Source organism: Poecilia mexicana, unplaced genomic scaffold, assembly GCF_051168715.1.
Source record: "Poecilia mexicana isolate PSO_F unplaced genomic scaffold, ASM5116871v1 scaffold_2, whole genome shotgun sequence".
Classification (NCBI taxonomy): domain Eukaryota; kingdom Metazoa; phylum Chordata; class Actinopteri; order Cyprinodontiformes; family Poeciliidae; genus Poecilia; species Poecilia mexicana.
Genome location: NW_028263371.1, coordinates 19,933,755 through 19,951,686, shown reverse-complemented (window position 1 = coordinate 19,951,686; position 17,932 = coordinate 19,933,755). Strand labels below are relative to the sequence as shown.

At 43.8% G+C, this 17,932-nt stretch overlaps 1 protein-coding gene across 1 annotated transcript in view; it reads left to right on the top strand.

Annotated features, from left to right (window-relative positions):
- Window positions 1–17,932, top strand: part of ubxn4 (UBX domain protein 4) — a 41,423-nt gene that overhangs the window by 2,813 nt on the left and 20,678 nt on the right. Inside the window, exons 4-6 of the mRNA XM_014990023.2 lie at window positions 344–462; window positions 1,694–1,859; window positions 2,335–2,455. Of these exons, the coding sequence (XP_014845509.1) occupies window positions 344–462; window positions 1,694–1,859; window positions 2,335–2,455 (406 nt within the window). The remainder of the gene's footprint in view (window positions 1–343; window positions 463–1,693; window positions 1,860–2,334; window positions 2,456–17,932) is intronic.

Sequence of the window (17,932 nt, the reverse complement as noted above, 5' to 3'; positions counted from 1 at the left end):
TGGTTCCCCAAAAACGATAAAAAGTCGGGCATTATCATCAATCAATAAAATCCCCATGGGCCAATCTTGAAGATTGGACTTTATGCCGCTGAGACTTAGCTTTTGTCAACAACTCAGAGGCGGAAGTGAGAGCTCCGCGCAACGCAAATGAAGTCCCGGCCGGAACACGGTGCGCTAACTAATAAAACATAAATTAACGAAGCTTCGAGGCAGGTAAATTTTCCTCGAGGAATTTTAGTAATGAGGTACTCGAATCATTCGAGGAATCGTTTCAGCCCTACTATATTTATATCTCAGTGCAGGACTTTGGTAAAGCTTGTGTTCCTTCATTAGCCTGTTATAGATCCCGTAGTATGCATACCGTCTAGCTTCTTCATCGGGGTGACTGGGATTCCTCTGGAGGTCGTTGCTGGAAGTGTGTCTCCTGATGAACTGATGAAGAGAATCAACAAAGTAAAAAAGGTAAATTCACCCTGTAACGCTGGCATCTTTTCAACACATTATATTAAAAAGATGGCTTGATGAAAATCAACAAATAGGTTAACTAAAACCAAATGTAGAGTATTTGGTAGCTGGAGGGTCGACACAAAACTTAAAAAAAAAAGGAACAATGGCTAAGTTCACGCAGCAGGTCTTGATCAATCAATCAATCAATCAAATTTTATTTGTATAGCACATTTCAACAGCAAGGCATTTCAAGGTGCTTTACATAATTAAAGAAGAAATAAAAACAGTATGTGATGCTTAATTCTGTTTTTTTTTTTCCTGAAATTTTTTTTGTCTGGTCATTGATATTATTAATTAAATGTGACTGTAATCATTTTCATGTGAATAATATACGACCCCAAAGCAAGCAGCATGCACAGACGAACAGTGTAGATGTCAGACGGCATCCATTCAGCCTTAAATGTTCTTATTTAAGACTGATAGGAACATTTATCAGCCTTAAATAAAGGCTGATAAATGTTCCCCTTGCAAAAAATAAATAAGAAAAACAAAAAGTAAATGAAAACTTTTCTGTTTTTATATTGGTTTATTGATAGATTGGTCTCTAATTTCCCATCAGAAACAAACTTCTTTGTAAATTAAAGACATTTAAACTGTAGTCTCGGGTGGATGTGTAACTTGGGCTTTCAACTGTAGATTCAATAAACCAGACACTAACAAGATCTAGCCAGGTCTGCGTTTGGTGGACTTTGTTGAGTCACAAACCTTTTAAGCCTAATTATCTGCTTTAGCAGATGGAAATCGATGAGAATGACTAACGTAGGACAGAATGACAGACAGTAAAACAATTACCGTATTTAACAACACTTTCATATTATCATCCCTTTTCCTTCAGCACCTCTGTGCGTAAAGAACCAGTATTGTGATTACAGATGTAAACTGTAATCAGAACAGCTTAAAACTGTTCAGCATTTGTCATATGACAGCAAATGTTAGGGTTTTAAAAATAACCTTATATAAAAAACACTGGTTTATTAGGAACTAACTGATCTTGACAGTGTGTTTAATTAATCTATGCCACATGAAAATGGCAAAACAATCCTCACTGCAGAGATTTTAATGTATTTTATTTAACTTGGGTAACATGAATATGAAAACTAAACACATGAACATCTTTTTTTTCTCTAATTGCCTTTAAGAAGCTGAATCTATAAAATGTTTTACGCATTTTCCTGTTTTCTTGTAGATGCACTGTCAAGGAGTAGAAGCTACTGCTGCAACAGATGCACAGGACTCTTTGGAGACCAGAGCACCTGATGGCACAGCCACAGATCCTGCCTCAGCTCCAGCAGTGCCTGTTGGGCTGGAAATGATCAGTGATGAACCTGAAGAGGCTCCAGCTGCAACAAAAGGTGTGAATGATTGCTCACTCATTCTGCTGCATACGTCACGATGTCACCAGGTGGCTCAGAACCCATCCAGTCACTGAACACATAAATGTTCTAAGCATCTCCAGCTGAACAGGAACAAAACTGAAGTTATTATCTTTAGACGTAAACAGGAACGGTCTGGTCTACTCTGCAACCTCAGTTCCTTTAAATCAAGGCTAAACCCACTTCAAGTTGTTTTTAATATCATTAATGGGACATTGACCAATATATTTGATGTACATTGATTATCTTGATGATGGCACTCACCAAAATGTTATTTTTGTTACTGGTTTCTGAATTGTTGACTGTACTGTGTTTTTTATGACTTCATATTTTTGTGCTTTTATGATGTAAAGCCTTTTGAACTGCCTTGATGCGGAAAGGTGCTATACAAATAAATTTGATTGATTGATTGATTGATTGATTGATTGATTGATTGTGGTCTTTTTCAATATAGAATCCCTTTCAAGTTCGGCAGATGGAGAATGTGTTTCCAGCGCAAAGCCGTCTATGGAGAATTCCCCTGTATGTCAGGCTACCTGTTCTCAGAATGAAAACCTGAATGCAAAGGTAGAAAGGTAAGAGCAACTTGGGTTTGTGTTCATTTCTCCATAATACAGGCAGGGGGCATCTAACAAACCTTTATTGCAATATTGCAAGATGTTTACAAATGTGAATCCCTTCCCCAATTTCCCAAAATGGTGTTTACTATGTGTACTTTGAACCCAGCATCATTGGCTTAAAAACTGAAATATTTTCAACAACTTAACCGCAGTTGGTGCCGAGCTAAATAACTTGGCGCTACAGCTAATTATTGTAAATATAGGTGAGGCGTGCTTTGACAGCACTGTTGGCACGAAGGTTATCAAACTTCTAGGAAAGATGGTGAGTTCTGTAAGCTCTCAGCTGTAAGTTTGTCCTGCTGAGTCTCGTCTCTTCATCCACTTGGTAGATGGCAGCAAAATGTTTTATTCATTTGTTGTTGCACATGCAGCCAATGCTGTATGCTGGAAAAAAGGCCCACACTATGGAGTTCCCACCTCCAGACTTTACTGTGGCTATGGTGTTTTTGGGTTACACCTAATAAATGCAGCATTGTACACTTGTTCTTAAACAATGTAGTGTTTATGGGGCAACGGTGGTTGGATTCAGTGGGTTTCTGGTTCGATCCCCGCGCCACCCGCTCTCCAGTAGCTTGCTATCGTGTGTGTGTGTGTGTGTGTGTGTGGGGGTGTGTGTGTGTGTGTGTGTGCGTGTGTGTGTGTGTGTGTGTGGGTTAATGACTGTAGTGTGAAGAAATTTGAGGTCCTCTGGACTTGATAAAGCGCTATGCAAGTACAAAGCCATTTACCATGTCAGATTTAGTACTTTGTTTTCACCTGTACCTGTTGAACAATTCGAAGCTCTTCACAAGAGGTCATCATCCTGGATCAGTGTTTTCCCAACCTTTTCAGGGCGCAGGCCACTTAACCCATTTAACAAACAGTCACGGACCACCTAACCTGAAAGCGATAACGAATCTTTATATATGATGCAACCTGAAACCAAAATATTAGTTTCTCAACTGTCTTATTATTGCTGTCTTTGTTCATCCTAATGAGAAGAGTGGCGCTGTTTGGTGAATGTGACTGGTCACGACAAAGACATGAACACGTCTGCTTGGGCATTTTGAGTCATTATCAGATTCTGAAAGTGTCCAAGCTTTCCAATGATGCCAAACACATAGAAATAAAACAGAAGGCACTAAATCAGCTGATGGTCATATGCACTAAGTGGCAGGATTGGTTTCTAATTTCTTAGACTAATAATTCAGCTGCTGTTATTTCTTTAACTTCCTTTACGTGTTCAGTATTTTTGCCTTTGTTATTCCATTTCATTATTAGAACCTTAAGTTGCGAACAACTTTGCCTCAGATTTGTTTTTATTATTTGCGCTACACAGGTTCTTGCCAACATCTGGAGAGAATTTCAAGTGAGCTGCACGTTTCGAAACGTACCAGCTCACTAGCTTGGCATTTCAAAGGCAAATATGTCCGTTTTGCTGCAACATTTGTCAGTCCTGCAACGAAAACTAAAATCATTGTAAGCATGACTGTAAGTCGGAGGTGGCCAACATGGGTAACGACAAAAATGAAAGTTTTCAATAGCTTGAAACAAAATTGGTCTTATTCTAGCAATTTTTTGGAGAATGTACTAAAAGGTCATTGTGTAGTTGTAATGTCTTGCTGCTTCCATTAGGGGGTGCAGCTGGCTATAGAAAGAGGCAGAACTTTGAGTTACTCCGAATGTTTTGTCATTTAGCAATTTGTTTTTGTTGGGTTGCTTAACGTCTGGCAATATTTTCATTGTGTGATGTTTTCATTTAAAAACATTTCACTTTAAAGAGTTCTAGTTGTATAAGTTATAAACTATTAAACAACATTTCCTTTGCAATCCTCTTAAGGCCGCAGCTCTCCCTGCTGCTTGATCACCTTCTTTCTAAGCGCGTTTTGGTTCCACTGAATCAGTGTGTTTGGCTTTACTCTGCTGTTATTCTCCACCTTTCCTGTCGTGGTGTTTCAGGCAGACCATGTGAAGGATATCTGGAGAAACCCACAACCTGGTCATCCTGTGAGCCAGGCAGCTGCACAAGGCCCTAGCTGCAGAACTGGACAGTACTGAGGAGGAGCAGGGCCCTGCAGGGCCTAGTTCAATCCCTGCACCCACAGCTGACCAGGAGAATCTCTGAGATCCATAGACAGTGTTGTAGCAAAACAGACATATTTGTCTTTGAAATACCAAGCCGGTTGTTTTTGAGTTAAAAGAAGCGAATGGGTGCATTTTTAAAGGTGCAGCTCACTTGAAATTCTCTCCAGATGTTGGCAAGAACCTGTGTAGCACAAATAATAAAAGGAAATCTGAGGCAAAGTTGTTCATAATTAAGATCCCACCATTGCACAAGAGGGCAAACACACAAACATCATCACAGCACCTATTTATCACTTAGCAAACGGTTATGTTTGATGACGTGTTGTGAGGAATGCAGAATGACTGCGTTGGGCTGCAGTTGTCTGAATTTGTTTTGAAATTATAGAGGAGGATTCAGGCACAGCAAAAAGGATGTGAACTTCATTCAGAGGTTGAGTTTCCTCTTTTACACTCGTATTTTCAGACACACAGAACATGAGAGAGCGATTCTGTACATAGAAATATTTTTCTTTTATACCAAGGAGATGAGTTCTAAAGTATAGAAGCAAGCATTTTGTCTGGCCATGTCCACATCTGGAGCTTTCAATTCAAATTCAAAATTTAAAACTCAAAAATACTTTATTAATCTCAAAGAGAAATGAAATGTGTTGTATCTCAGTCATGGCACTGAGGTCATCTCCATCACTGGGCTGCTGTAATCAATAGAGACAATCCATTATCCATCCAACTTCTTTTGATAATAGTTATGTTTGCAAACTTTTATGATGATTTTCTACTTAAAGCTAACAAAAACATATTTAATTTCTTAGAAGATTTGAATATTATGTCAAACCAACAAACAAGGACAACATTTTAATGCAGAAATGTTGACTTAAAATATGTTTCTTTCTGCTTAGAAGTTATTATTTTTTAATGTTTTTTCAATCTGAAAATTGACTTTCCCCAGCAAAAGGGGTTTTCCCAGAAAAGAGAGGCTCTGCCCGAACCACCCTAACCCTGTTCTCATCACGTCAGGGTGCTGGGAGTTCCTGATTCATTCAGGGGGAAGTGAACTCACCTCAGCTATAAAAGAGCAGATCATGAATTACATGTTTGCCTGTAATTTATGAAACATTGCAAACTGTTTTCTGTGAGGCTGAAGCCATTTTGAACGATCCAGATGATTAGAAGCCCAAATCACATCCTGATGTTCAGGAGCAAACCTGCTTTGTCCCCTTTACTGTTTCAACGACAAGAAAATTTTAAGTTTCCTTTGGGATCAATAAAGGGTTTTTGAATTGAATTTGAGTTGACCTGTACGTAGGTAACCATGGAAACAAGTACAGTACATGGGTGAACTATTTTGGAAAAGATGGATCTCCGAGTATTTGCCCTTGATGCAGGAGAGACAAAAGTGGATGAGACGAGAAGAAACATCTCTTTTGGAGATGTTGTCCTGATTGCAGACGCTGCAGCGCCCAGAGGATGTTGGCAGATGAGGAGCTGATTGTTGGTTTGTTAGCCTGGTTTGTTCAGTGCAGCTTCAGACCAGAACCAGTGTGTTGGAGAGGCCAGTGACGAAGCTCTGTCTGCGTCTGGAGGCACCTGCAGACTAAAGACATTTCTATTTTTTCTGTTCTCATCTTTATCTTTCTTCTTTTTATAGGTTCATCATTAAGAGAATTGAAGAGCAAAGAAGAATCACTTAATGTCTTTGCATTTATATACTATATAATTGAGGTTGTGGTTGGAATGGTTCATTTAGGCTTCAAGGAGCTCTGCATGCACGTGGGAGGTCATGTAGGTTTTTTTACCAGTCACCCAGTCAGCTGTAATTAGTCAACACCAGTCAGTCAGTGGGTGAGCAGGTGAGTCAGTCAGGCAGTCAAACAATGCAGGAACCAGAGTAGGAGAAGCAGCAAGGGATTCTGAGTCTGTACTGTGTTTGCCTGTAATTTTGGAATAAAACTGGAGCTGCATTTTGACGTTTTCTGGAACGGCATGAACCAGAAACTCATACAAAGTTACATTCACTTTTGGTTTTATCACCTTTAAAAATATTTTTGGTTTTCATGGACAGGTCGTCACTGCAGGCATGCACAGCACTGGTTGTTTATGTTCATGGAGACGGCCTTCTGGGTGCCATGTACTGGTCAGAGGACCATGGAAGCAGCCATGCTCTCTTATCTGTGACTTGTGGCCTGCATTCACCTGTTTGACTTGGTCAAACATCTGTGCTCGTATCTACCAGCTTGGCAGCAGTTCATGTTCATCACTGCCTTATATACTTTTTAAACTATTTTCCAACTTCAGCCAAACTTAGAGGCAAGAGACGGAGAGCGGTCTGTTTTTCACTTATAGGCATAATTAGGCCCGAGCAGCTAAGCGCTGCGAGAGCCTATTGAAACTGTGCTGTAAATTATTAGGCCCGAGCAGCTAAGCGCTGCGAGAGCCTATTGAAACCTTGCTGTTTCTTATTATTATAGTTCTTCAGCCAAATGAATTGGCTTTTTGGGGGCTTTATCATATTCAAAAACTCACCAAACTTGGCGGGGGCATAGAGCCCGTGTAAAATTTACGTATTTTAAGGTCCCTGCAAAAATCGCACAAGAAACGGCTCAAGGGCGCCACCTAGCAACTTTCAAAAGACCCTTTCCTATTCACTTACTTTATCGTACAGACTTGAAACTTGGTACACTTGTAGAGCTCCCCAAGACACTCTGAATTTACAATTAATGTCATAGTGCAAGTATCACAGATTGTCGGCCATTTTGGATTGAAGTTCCGATTTTGACCCGATTTTGGCCGTTTACAGGGTTCGCATTTGATCGAACTTGTCCTAGGGATTTCGATCGATCGGCTTCAAACTCGGTCAGATCGTTCATAAGGCATGGCCGATCCAAAGTTATCGTAGGTTTGCGTTTTCGGGCTTGCTGAAGGGGTCTTTCCGGGGGTCAAAGGTCACCGATTCGCCATGAAACATCAAACTGTTATAACTCTTTGAAAAAAACTCATAGAAGCACCAAACTTTCAGTGATTGATCATCATGGGATGCTCTACAATACCCAACGGTCAAATGATGACGTCACTTAGGCCACGCCCCCTGAGAACAGGAAGTGTCATTTTTTACGCTGAACGGTCGCTATCTGACCCCTTTGACCTAATCGAGGTGAAACTGTGTCCACAGACAGAAAACATGTTGGTGTGTTGAGGATTCCAAGCCAAGCTCATTTGAATCCAGCAGGTGGGCGTGGCGGCGTGGCGAAGTGACCCTAAACGCCGTGTCCTTACGTTTGGCTGTGGATTCCACAATTTTGAGGCCAGCTGCACCAAACTTGACATGAGTGATCCTGGTAGGGTCCCCTACGATCCTATGTTGTCATAGTCTGACGTCATCTAAGCCCCGCCCCCTCAGAACAGGAAGTGCTTTTTTTTCCATGGAAAGCTGCCTTTCTGGCTCGCTGCACCTAATCAACATGATTCTGTGTTGGATGACAGATAACATGTTAGTCTCACTTGCTTTAAAGCGCCAAGAGTCTTCTGTAGAGGGCGTGGCCGTGGGACCGCGGCGAAGCAGAGGTAACGCCGCCGCCATACGTTTGGCTCTAGATTCCACATCGTTCAGCCCAGCTGCACCAAACTCACTAGGATGCATCCTTATTCGTCCCCGAACAGGAATCCATAACAGTCGTTGATGGGCGTGGCCTAATTTCTCTACAGCGCCCCCTAGAAATTTTTAAATGATCAGCCCCAAGCCATGCTTTAACCTAGAATTATGAAACTTGGTACACATGTGTATCATGTCAGGACCTACAAAAAAGTCTCTTGGAGCCATGGTGCAAACCCAACAGGAAGTCGGCCATTTTGGATCAAAATCAGCCATTTCCTCTTTTTCATAGACATCGCATCTGATCTATCTCCTCCTGCAGCTTTTGAGATAGAGACTTCAAACTCAGTCAGCAGAGACTTGAGACATTAAAGATGAAAAGTTATCGTAGGAATTTTTCTATGTCAAAGCATGTGGGCGTGGTTAAGTCCCAAACTTTGACTATTCGCCATGAAACATCAAGATGCAATAACTTCCACATAGAAGGTCACAGCTGCATCAGACTTCCTATATCTGACTACAGACCACCCCTCATCAAATTGAGATGGTCAGTTGATGACATCACCTTAACCCCGCCCACTTCCGACAGGAAGTCACCTGTTTTTTCTATTGTATGTCTTACTTTTACTCTCTAAGTCATATGGGTTTCATCCGGTGTAGGCTGACATGACATGATATGATGATGAACTCTCCCATGATGAACTCTACTGACCCGTGGGGGCGTGGCTAAGTCCCAAACTTTGAATATACATCATGAAACATGAATGTGAAATTACTTCCGAATGCCAGGTCACAGATGCATCAGACTTTCTATGTGTCATTATAGACCAGCCATCATGACAGTTAGGTGGTCGATTGATGACATAACATTAGCCCCGCCCACTTCCGACAGGAAGTCACCTGTTTTTTATACTGTATGTCTTACTTTTACACTCTAAAACATGTTGGTGTGTCATGGATTCCAACCCTGTGCAGACTGACATAACATGACATGATGATGAACTCTGTCAATGCCTACAGACCCGTGGGGGAGTGGCAAAATGGCTGTCCCTCGCCATATGCATACGATCGTCTCTTATTCACAAACGCATCATCCTATTTGCACCAGACTTTTTATGAGTGAAACTTGTGAACCTCTGAGGAGCCCAATACAGTTTAATTGCAATTTGACTCCACTGCGCCCCCTAGGTTAATCAAACAGCTGTATCTCCTTGCCACATGGCCCAATCTGCTCCAGATTTTGGGTGCATGGCCAGTGAACGCTGCCGAAGACATCGAAGCGGATCGCATGGAGGACGGCGCGCGAGCGTCGGCGGTGGCCGGCGGGAGGCGGTGCTGGAACATCCGCGGTGGCTATAGGCTTGAGCGGCGCTTGGCTGCGAGGGCCGCTTGAGGCTCCGCGGAGCTTTAATTAGGCCCGAGCAGCTAAGCGCTGCGAGAGCCTATTGAAACTGTGCTGTTTATTATTATTATTTTTATTGTGCCAAAAGAATTGGCTTTTTGGGGGCTTTCTCATATTCAAAAACTCACCAAACTTGGCGGGGGCATAGAGCCCGTGTAAAATTTACGTATTTTAAGGTCCCTGGAAAAATCGCAACAGAAACGGCTCAAGGGCGCCACCTAGCAACTTTCAAAAGACCCTTTCCTATTCACTTACTTTATCGTAGAGACTTGAAACTTGGTACACTTGTACAGCTCCCCAAAACACTCTGAATTTACAATTAATGTCATAGTGCAAGTATCACAGATTGTCGGCCATTTTGGATTAAAGTTCCGATTTTGACCCGATTTTGGGCGTTCGCAGGGTTCGCATTTGATCGAACTTGTCCTAGGGATTTCGATCGATCGGCTTGAAACTCGGTCAGATCGTTCATAAGGCATGGCCGATCCAAAGTTATCGTAGGTTTGCGTTTTCGGGCTTGCTGAAGGGGTCTTTCCGGGGGTCAAAGGTCACCGATTCGCCATGAAACATCAAACTGTTATAACTCTTTGAAAAAAACTCATAGAAGCACCAAACTTTCAGTGATTGATCATCATGGGATGCTCTACAATACCCAACGGTCAAATGATGACGTCACTTAGGCCACGCCCCCTGAGAACAGGAAGTGTCATTTTTTACGCTGAACGGTCGCTATCTGACCCCTTTGACCTAATCGAGGTGAAACTGTGTCCACAGACAGAAAACATGTTGGTGTGTTGAGGATTCCAAGCCAAGCTCATTTGAATCCAGCAGGTGGGCGTGGCGGCGTGGCGAAGTGACCCTAAACGCCGTGTCCTTACGTTTGGCTGTGGATTCCACAATTTTGAGGCCAGCTGCACCAAACTTGACATGAGTGATCCTGGTAGGGTCCCCTACGATCCTATGTTGTCATGGTCTGACGTCATCTAAGCCCCGCCCCCTCAGAACAGGAAGTGCTTTTTTTTCCACGGAAAGCTGCCTTTCTGGCTCACTGCACCTAATCAACATGATTCTGTGTTGGATGACAGATAACATGTTAGTCTCACTTGCTTTAAAGCGCCAAGAGTCTTCTGTAGAGGGCGTGGCCGTGGGACCGCGGCGAAGCAGAGGTAACGCCGCCGCCATACGTTTGGCTCTAGATTCCACATCGTTCAGCCCAGCTGCACCAAACTCACTAGGATGCATCCTTATCCATCCCCGAACAGGAATCCATAACAGTCGTTGATGGGCGTGGCCTAATTTCTCTACAGCGCCCCCTAGAAATTTTTAAATGATCAGCCCCAAGCCATGCTTTAACCTAGAATTATGAAACTTGGTACACATGTGTATCATGTCAGGACCTACAAAAAAGTCTCTTGGAGCCATGGTGCAAACCCAACAGGAAGTCGGCCATTTTGGATCAAAATCAGCCATTTCCTCTTTTTCATAGACATCGCATCTGATCTATCTCCTCCTGCAGCTTTTGAGATAGAGACTTCAAACTCAGTCAGCAGAGACTTGAGACATTAAAGATGAAAAGTTATCGTAGGAATTTTTCTATGTCAAAGCATGTGGGCGTGGTTAAGTCCCAAACTTTGACTATTCACCATTAAGCATCAAAGTGACATAACATCCACATATAAGGTCACAGCTGCATCAGACTTTCTGTGTCTCATTATAGACCACCCCTCATCACAGTTAGGTGGTCGATTGATGACATCACCTTAGCCCCGCCCACTTCCGACAGGAAGTCACCTGTTTTTTCTACTGTATGTCTGACTTTTACTCTCTAAGTCATGTTGGTCTGTCATGGATTCCAACCCTGTGCAGGCTGACATAAAATGAGATGATTATGAACTCTGTAAATGCCTACTGGTAAGTTTGGGACTAAGCGTGGCTTAGTCCCAAACTTTGACTATTCACCATGAAACATGAATGTGAAATAACTTCCACATGCCAGGTCACAGCTGCATCAAACTTTCTATGTCTCATTATAGACCAGTCCTCATCACAGTTAGGTGGTCGATTGATGACATCACCTTAGCCCCGCCCACTTCCGACAGGAAGTCACCTGTTTTTTCTACTGTATGTCTGACTTTTACTCTCTCAGTCATATGGGTTTCATCCTGTGCAGACTGACATAAAATGCCATGAAGATGAACTCTGTCAATGCCTACTGACCCGTGGGGGCGTGGCAAAATGGCTCACCCTCGCCATATGCAAACGATTGTCTCTTATTAACACACGCATCATCCCATTTGCTCCAGACTTTTTATGAGTGACACTTGTGAACCTCTAAGGAGCCCAATAGAGTTTAATTGCAATTTGACTCCACTGCGCCCCCTAGGTAAATCGACAGCTGTATCTCCTTGCCACATGGCCCAATCTGCTCCAGATTTTGGCTGCATGGCCAGGGAACGCTGCCGAAGACATCGAAGCGGATCGCGTGGAGGATGGCGCGCGAGCGTCGGCGGTGGCCGGCGGGAGGCGGTGCTGGAACATCCGCGGTGGCTATAGGCTTGAGCGGCGCTTGGCTGCGAGGGCCGCTTGAGGCTCCGCGGAGCTTTAATTAGGCCCGAGCAGCTATCGCTGCGAGAGCCTATTGAAACCTTGCTGTTTATTAGGCCCGAGCAGCTAAGCGCTGCGAGAGCCTATTGAAACCTTGCTGTTTATTATTATAGTTCTTGTGCCAAAAGAATTGGCTTTTTGGGGGCTTTCTCATATTCAAAAACTCACCAAACTTGGCGGGGGCATAGAGCCCGTGTAAAATTTACGTATTTTAAGGTCCCCAGAAAAATCGCACAAGAAACGGCTCAAGGGCGCCACCTAGCAACTTTCAAAAGACCCTTTCCTATTCACTTACTTTATCGTAGAGACTTGAAACTTGGTACACTTGTAGAGCTCCCCAAAACACTCAGAATTTACAATTAATGTCATAGTGCAAGTATCACAGATTGTCGGCCATTTTGGATTGAAGTTCCGATTTTGACCCGATTTTGGGCGTTTGCAGGGTTCGCATTTGATCGAACTTGTCCTAGGGATTTCGATCGATCGGCTTCAAACTCGGTCAGATCGTTCATAAGGCATGGCCGATCCAAAGTTATCGTAGGTTTGCGTTTTCGGGCTTGCTGAAGGGGTCTTTCCGGGGGTCAAAGGTCACCGATTCGCCATGAAACATCAAACTGTTATAACTCTTTGAAAAAAACTCATAGAAGCACCAAACTTTCAGTGATTGATCATCATGGGATGCTCTACAATACCCAACGGTCAAATGATGACGTCACTTAGGCCACGCCCCCTGAGAACAGGAAGTGTCATTTTTTACGCTGAACGGTCGCTATCTGACCCCTTTGACCTAATCGAGGTGAAACTGTGTCCACAGACAGAAAACATGTTGGTGTGTTGAGGATTCCAAGCCAAGCTCATTTGAATCCAGCAGGTGGGCGTGGCGGCGTGGCGAAGTGACCCTAAACGCCGTGTCCTTACGTTTGGCTGTGGATTCCACAATTTTGAGGCCAGCTGCACCAAACTTGACATGAGTGATCCTGGTAGGGTCCCCTACGATCCTATGTTGTCATAGTCTGACGTCATCTAAGCCCCGCCCCCTCACAACAGGAAGTGCTTTTTTTTCCATGGAAAGCTGCCTTTCTGGCTCACTGCACCTAATCAACATGATTCTGTGTTGGATGACAGATAACATGTTAGTCTCACTTGCTTTAAAGCGCCAAGAGTCTTCTGTAGAGGGCGTGGCCGTGGGACCGCGGCCAAGCAGAGGTAACGCCGCCGCCATACGTTTGGCTCTAGATTCCACATCGTTCAGCCCAGCTGCACCAAACTCACTAGGATGCATCCTTATCCATCCCCGAACAGGAATCCATAACAGTCGTTGATGGGCGTGGCCTAATTTCTCTACAGCGCCCCCTAGAAATTTTTAAATGATCAGCCCCAAGCCATGCTTTAACCTAGAATTATGAAACTTGGTACACATGTGTATAATGTCAGGACCTACAAAAAACTCTCTTGGAGCCATGGTGCAAACCCAACAGGAAGTCGGCCATTTTGGATCAAAATCAGCCATTTCCTCTTTTTCATAGACATCGCATCTGATCTATCTCCTCCTGCAGCTTTTGAGATAGAGACTTCAAACTCAGTCAGCAGAGACTTCAGACATTAAAGATGAAAAGTTATCGTAGGAATTTTTCTATGTCAAAGCATGTGGGCGTGGCTAAGTCCCAAACTTTGACTATTCGCCATGAAACATCAAGATGCAATAACTTCCACATAGAAGGTCACAGCTGCATCAGACTTCCTATATCTGACTACAGACCACCCCTCATCACATTGAGATGGTCAGTTGATGACATCACCTTAACCCCGCCCACTTCCGACAGGAAGTCACCTGTTTTTTCTATTGTATGTCTTACTTTTACTCTCTAAGTCATATGGGTTTCATCCGGTGTAGGCTGACATGACATGATATGATGATGAACTCTCCCATGATGAACTCGACTGACCCGTGGGGGCGTGGCTAAGTCCCAAACTTTGACTATACAGCATGAAACATGAATGTGAAATAACTTCCAAATGCCAGGTCAGAGCTGCATCAGACTTTCTATGTCTCATTATAGATAAGCCCTCATCACAGTTATGTGGTCGATTGATGACATCACCCTTGCCCCGCCCACTTCCGACAGGAAGTGACCTGTTTTTTCTACTGTATGTCTGACTTTTACTCTCTAATTCTTATGGGTTTCATCCTGTGCAGGCTGACATGAAATGACATGATGATGAACTCTCCCATGATGAACTCTACTGACCCGTGGGGGCGTGGCTAAGTCCCAAACTTTGACTATACACCATGAAACATGAATGTGAAATAACTTCCAAATGCCAGGTCAGAGCTGCATCAGACTTTCTATGTCTCATTATAGATAAGCCCTCATCACAGTTATGTGGTCGATTGATGACATCACCCTTGCCCCGCCCACTTCCGACAGGAAGTGACCTGTTTTTTCTACTGTATGTCTTACTTTTTCTCTCTAATTCTTATGGGTTTCATCCTGTCCTGACTGACATGAAATGAAATGATGATGAACTCTGCCGTGATGAACTCTACTGACCCGTGGGGGCGTGGCTAAGTCCCAAACTTTGAATATACATCATGAAACATGAATGTGAAATTACTTCCTAATGCCAGGTCACAGATGCATCAGACTTTCTATGTGTCATTATAGACCAGCCATCATGACAGTTAGGTGGTCGATTGATGACATAACATTAGCCCCGCCCACTTCCGACAGGAAGTCACCTGTTTTTTCTACTGTATGTCTTACTTTTTCTCTCTAATTCTTATGGGTTTCATCCTGTCCTGACTGACATAAAATGAAATGATGATGAACTTATTGATGATGAACTCATTGATGATGTACTCTACTGACCCGTGGGGGCGTGGCAAAATGGCTGTCCCTCGTAATATGCATACGTTCGTCTCGTATTCACAAACGCATCATCCGATTTGCACCAGACATTGTATGAGTGACACTTGTGAACCTCTAAGGAGCCCAATAGAGTTTAATTGCGATTTGACTCCACTGCGCACCAAGGTTAATCAAACACCTGTGTCTCCTTGCGATATTAGCTGATCTACACCAGATTTTTGTGCATTGTCTGGGAGCAATGTCGAACATGACAGGGTGACTATCTTCAGGGCGGGTTTGGCAGCTCCGTGAGAGCAAGGAAGTGGCTGGGGGTAGGCGGTGGCTGGGGTGACATGGTGCTGAGGGGAGGCAGTGGCTGGGGGGAGGTGGTGCTGAGGGGAGGCGGTGGCTGGGGGGAGGCGGTGCTGGAACATCCGCGGTGGCTAGGCTTGAGCGGCGCTTGGCTGCGAGGGCCGCTTGAGGCTCCGCGGAGCTTTAATTATTATTATTTTTCTGCCACCTTCTTTGGGGGGCTTTTTGGGGGCTTTATCATATTCAAAAACTCACCAAACGTGGCGGGGGCATAGAGCCCGGTGAAAAATTTTGTATTTTATGGTGGTTGCAAAAATCGCAAAAGAAACGGCTCAAGGGCGCCACCTAGCAACTTTCAAAAGACCCTTTCCTATTCACTTACTTTATCGTAGAGACTTGAAACTTGGTACACTTGTAGAGCTCCCCAAAACACTCTGAATTTACAATTAATGTCATAGTGCAAGTATCACAGATTGTCGGCCATTTTGGATTAAAGTTCCGATTTTGACCCGATTTTGGGCGTTTACAGGGTTCGCATTTGATCGAACTTGTCCTAGGGATTTCGATCGATCGGCTTGAAACTCGGTCAGATCGTTCAAAAGGCATGGCCGATCCAAAGTTATCGTAGGTTTGCGTTTTCGGGCTTGCTGAAGGGGTCTTTCCGGGGGTCAAAGGTCACCGATTCGCCATGAAACATCAAACTGTTATAACTCTTTGAAAAAAACTCATAGAAGCACCAAACTTTCAGTGATTGATCATCATGGGATGCTCTACAATACCCAACGGTCAAATGATGACGTCACTTAGGCCACGCCCCCTGAGAACAGGAAGTGTCATTTTTTACGCTGAACGGTCGCTATCTGACCCCTTTGACCTAATCGAGGTGAAACTGTGTCCACAGACAGAAAACATGTTGGTGTGTTGAGGATTCCAAGCCAAGCTCATTTGAATCCAGCAGGTGGGCGTGGCGGCGTGGCGAAGTGACCCTAAACGCCGTGTCCTTACGTTTGGCTGTGGATTCCACAATTTTGAGGCCAGCTGCACCAAACTTGACATGAGTGATCCTGGTAGGGTCCCCTACGATCCTATGTTGTCATAGTCTGACGTCATCTAAGCCCCGCCCCCTCAGAACAGGAAGTGCTTTTTTTTCCATGGAAAGCTGCCTTTCTGGCTCACTGCACCTAATCAACATGATTCTGTGTTGGATGACAGATAACATGTTAGTCTCACTTGCTTTAAAGCGCCAACAGTCTTCTGTAGAGGGCGTGGCCGTGGGACCGCGGCGAAGCAGAGGTAACGCCGCCGCCATACGTTTGGCTCTAGATTCCACATCGTTCAGCCCAGCTGCACCAAACTCACTAGGATGCATCCTTATCCATCCCCGAACAGGAATCCATAACAGTCGTTGATGGGCGTGGCCTAATTTCTCTACAGCGCCCCCTAGAAATTTTTAAATGATCAGCCCCAAGCCATGCTTTAACCTACAATTATGAAACTTAGTACACATGTGTATCATGTCAGGACCTACAAAAAAGTCTCTTGGAGCCATGGTGCAAACCCAACAGGAAGTCGGCCATTTTGGATCAAAATCAGCCATTTCCTCTTTTTCATAGACATCGCATCTGATCTATCTCCTCCTGCAGCTTTTGAGATAGAGACTTCAAACTCAGTCAGCAGAGACTTGAGACATTAAAGATGAAAAGTTATCGTAGGAATTTTTCTATGTCAAAGCATGTGGGCGTGGCTAAGTCCCAAACTTTGACTATTCGCCATGAAACATCAAGATGCAATAACTTCCACATAGAAGGTCACAGCTGCATCAGACTTCCTATATCTGACTACAGACCACCCCTCATCACATTGAGATGGTCAGTTGATGACATCACCTTAACCCCGCCCACTTCCGACAGGAAGTCACCTGTTTTTTCTATTGTATGTCTTACTTTTACTCTCTAAGTCATATGGGTTTCATCCGGTGTAGGCTGACATGACATGATATGATGATGAACTCTCCCATGATGAACTCGACTGACCCGTGGGGGCGTGGCTAAGTCCCAAACTTTGACTATACAGCATGAAACATGAATGTGAAATACCTTCCAAATGCCAGGTCACAGCTGCATCAGACTTTCTATGTCTCATTATAGACCAGCCTTCATCATAGTTAGGTGGTCGATTGATGACATCACCCTAGCCCCGCCCACTTCCGACAGGAAGTAACCTCTTTCTTCAATTGTATGTCTTACTTTTACTCTCTAATTCTTATGGGTTTCATCCTGTCCTGACTGACATGAAATTAAATGATGATGACCTCTCCCATGATGAACTCTACTGACCCGTGGGGGCGTGGCTAAGTCCCAAACTTTGACTAATCACCATGAAACATGAATGTGAAATAACTTCCAAATGCCAGGTCAGAGCTGCATAACACTTTCTATGTCTCATTATAGACCAGTCCTCATAACAGTTAGGTGGTCGATTGATGACATCACGTTAGCCCCGCCCACTTCCGACAGGAAGTCACCTGTTTTTTCTACTGTATGTCTTACTTTTACACTCTAAAACATGTTGGTGTGTCATGGATTCCAACCCTGTGCAGACTGACATAAAATGAG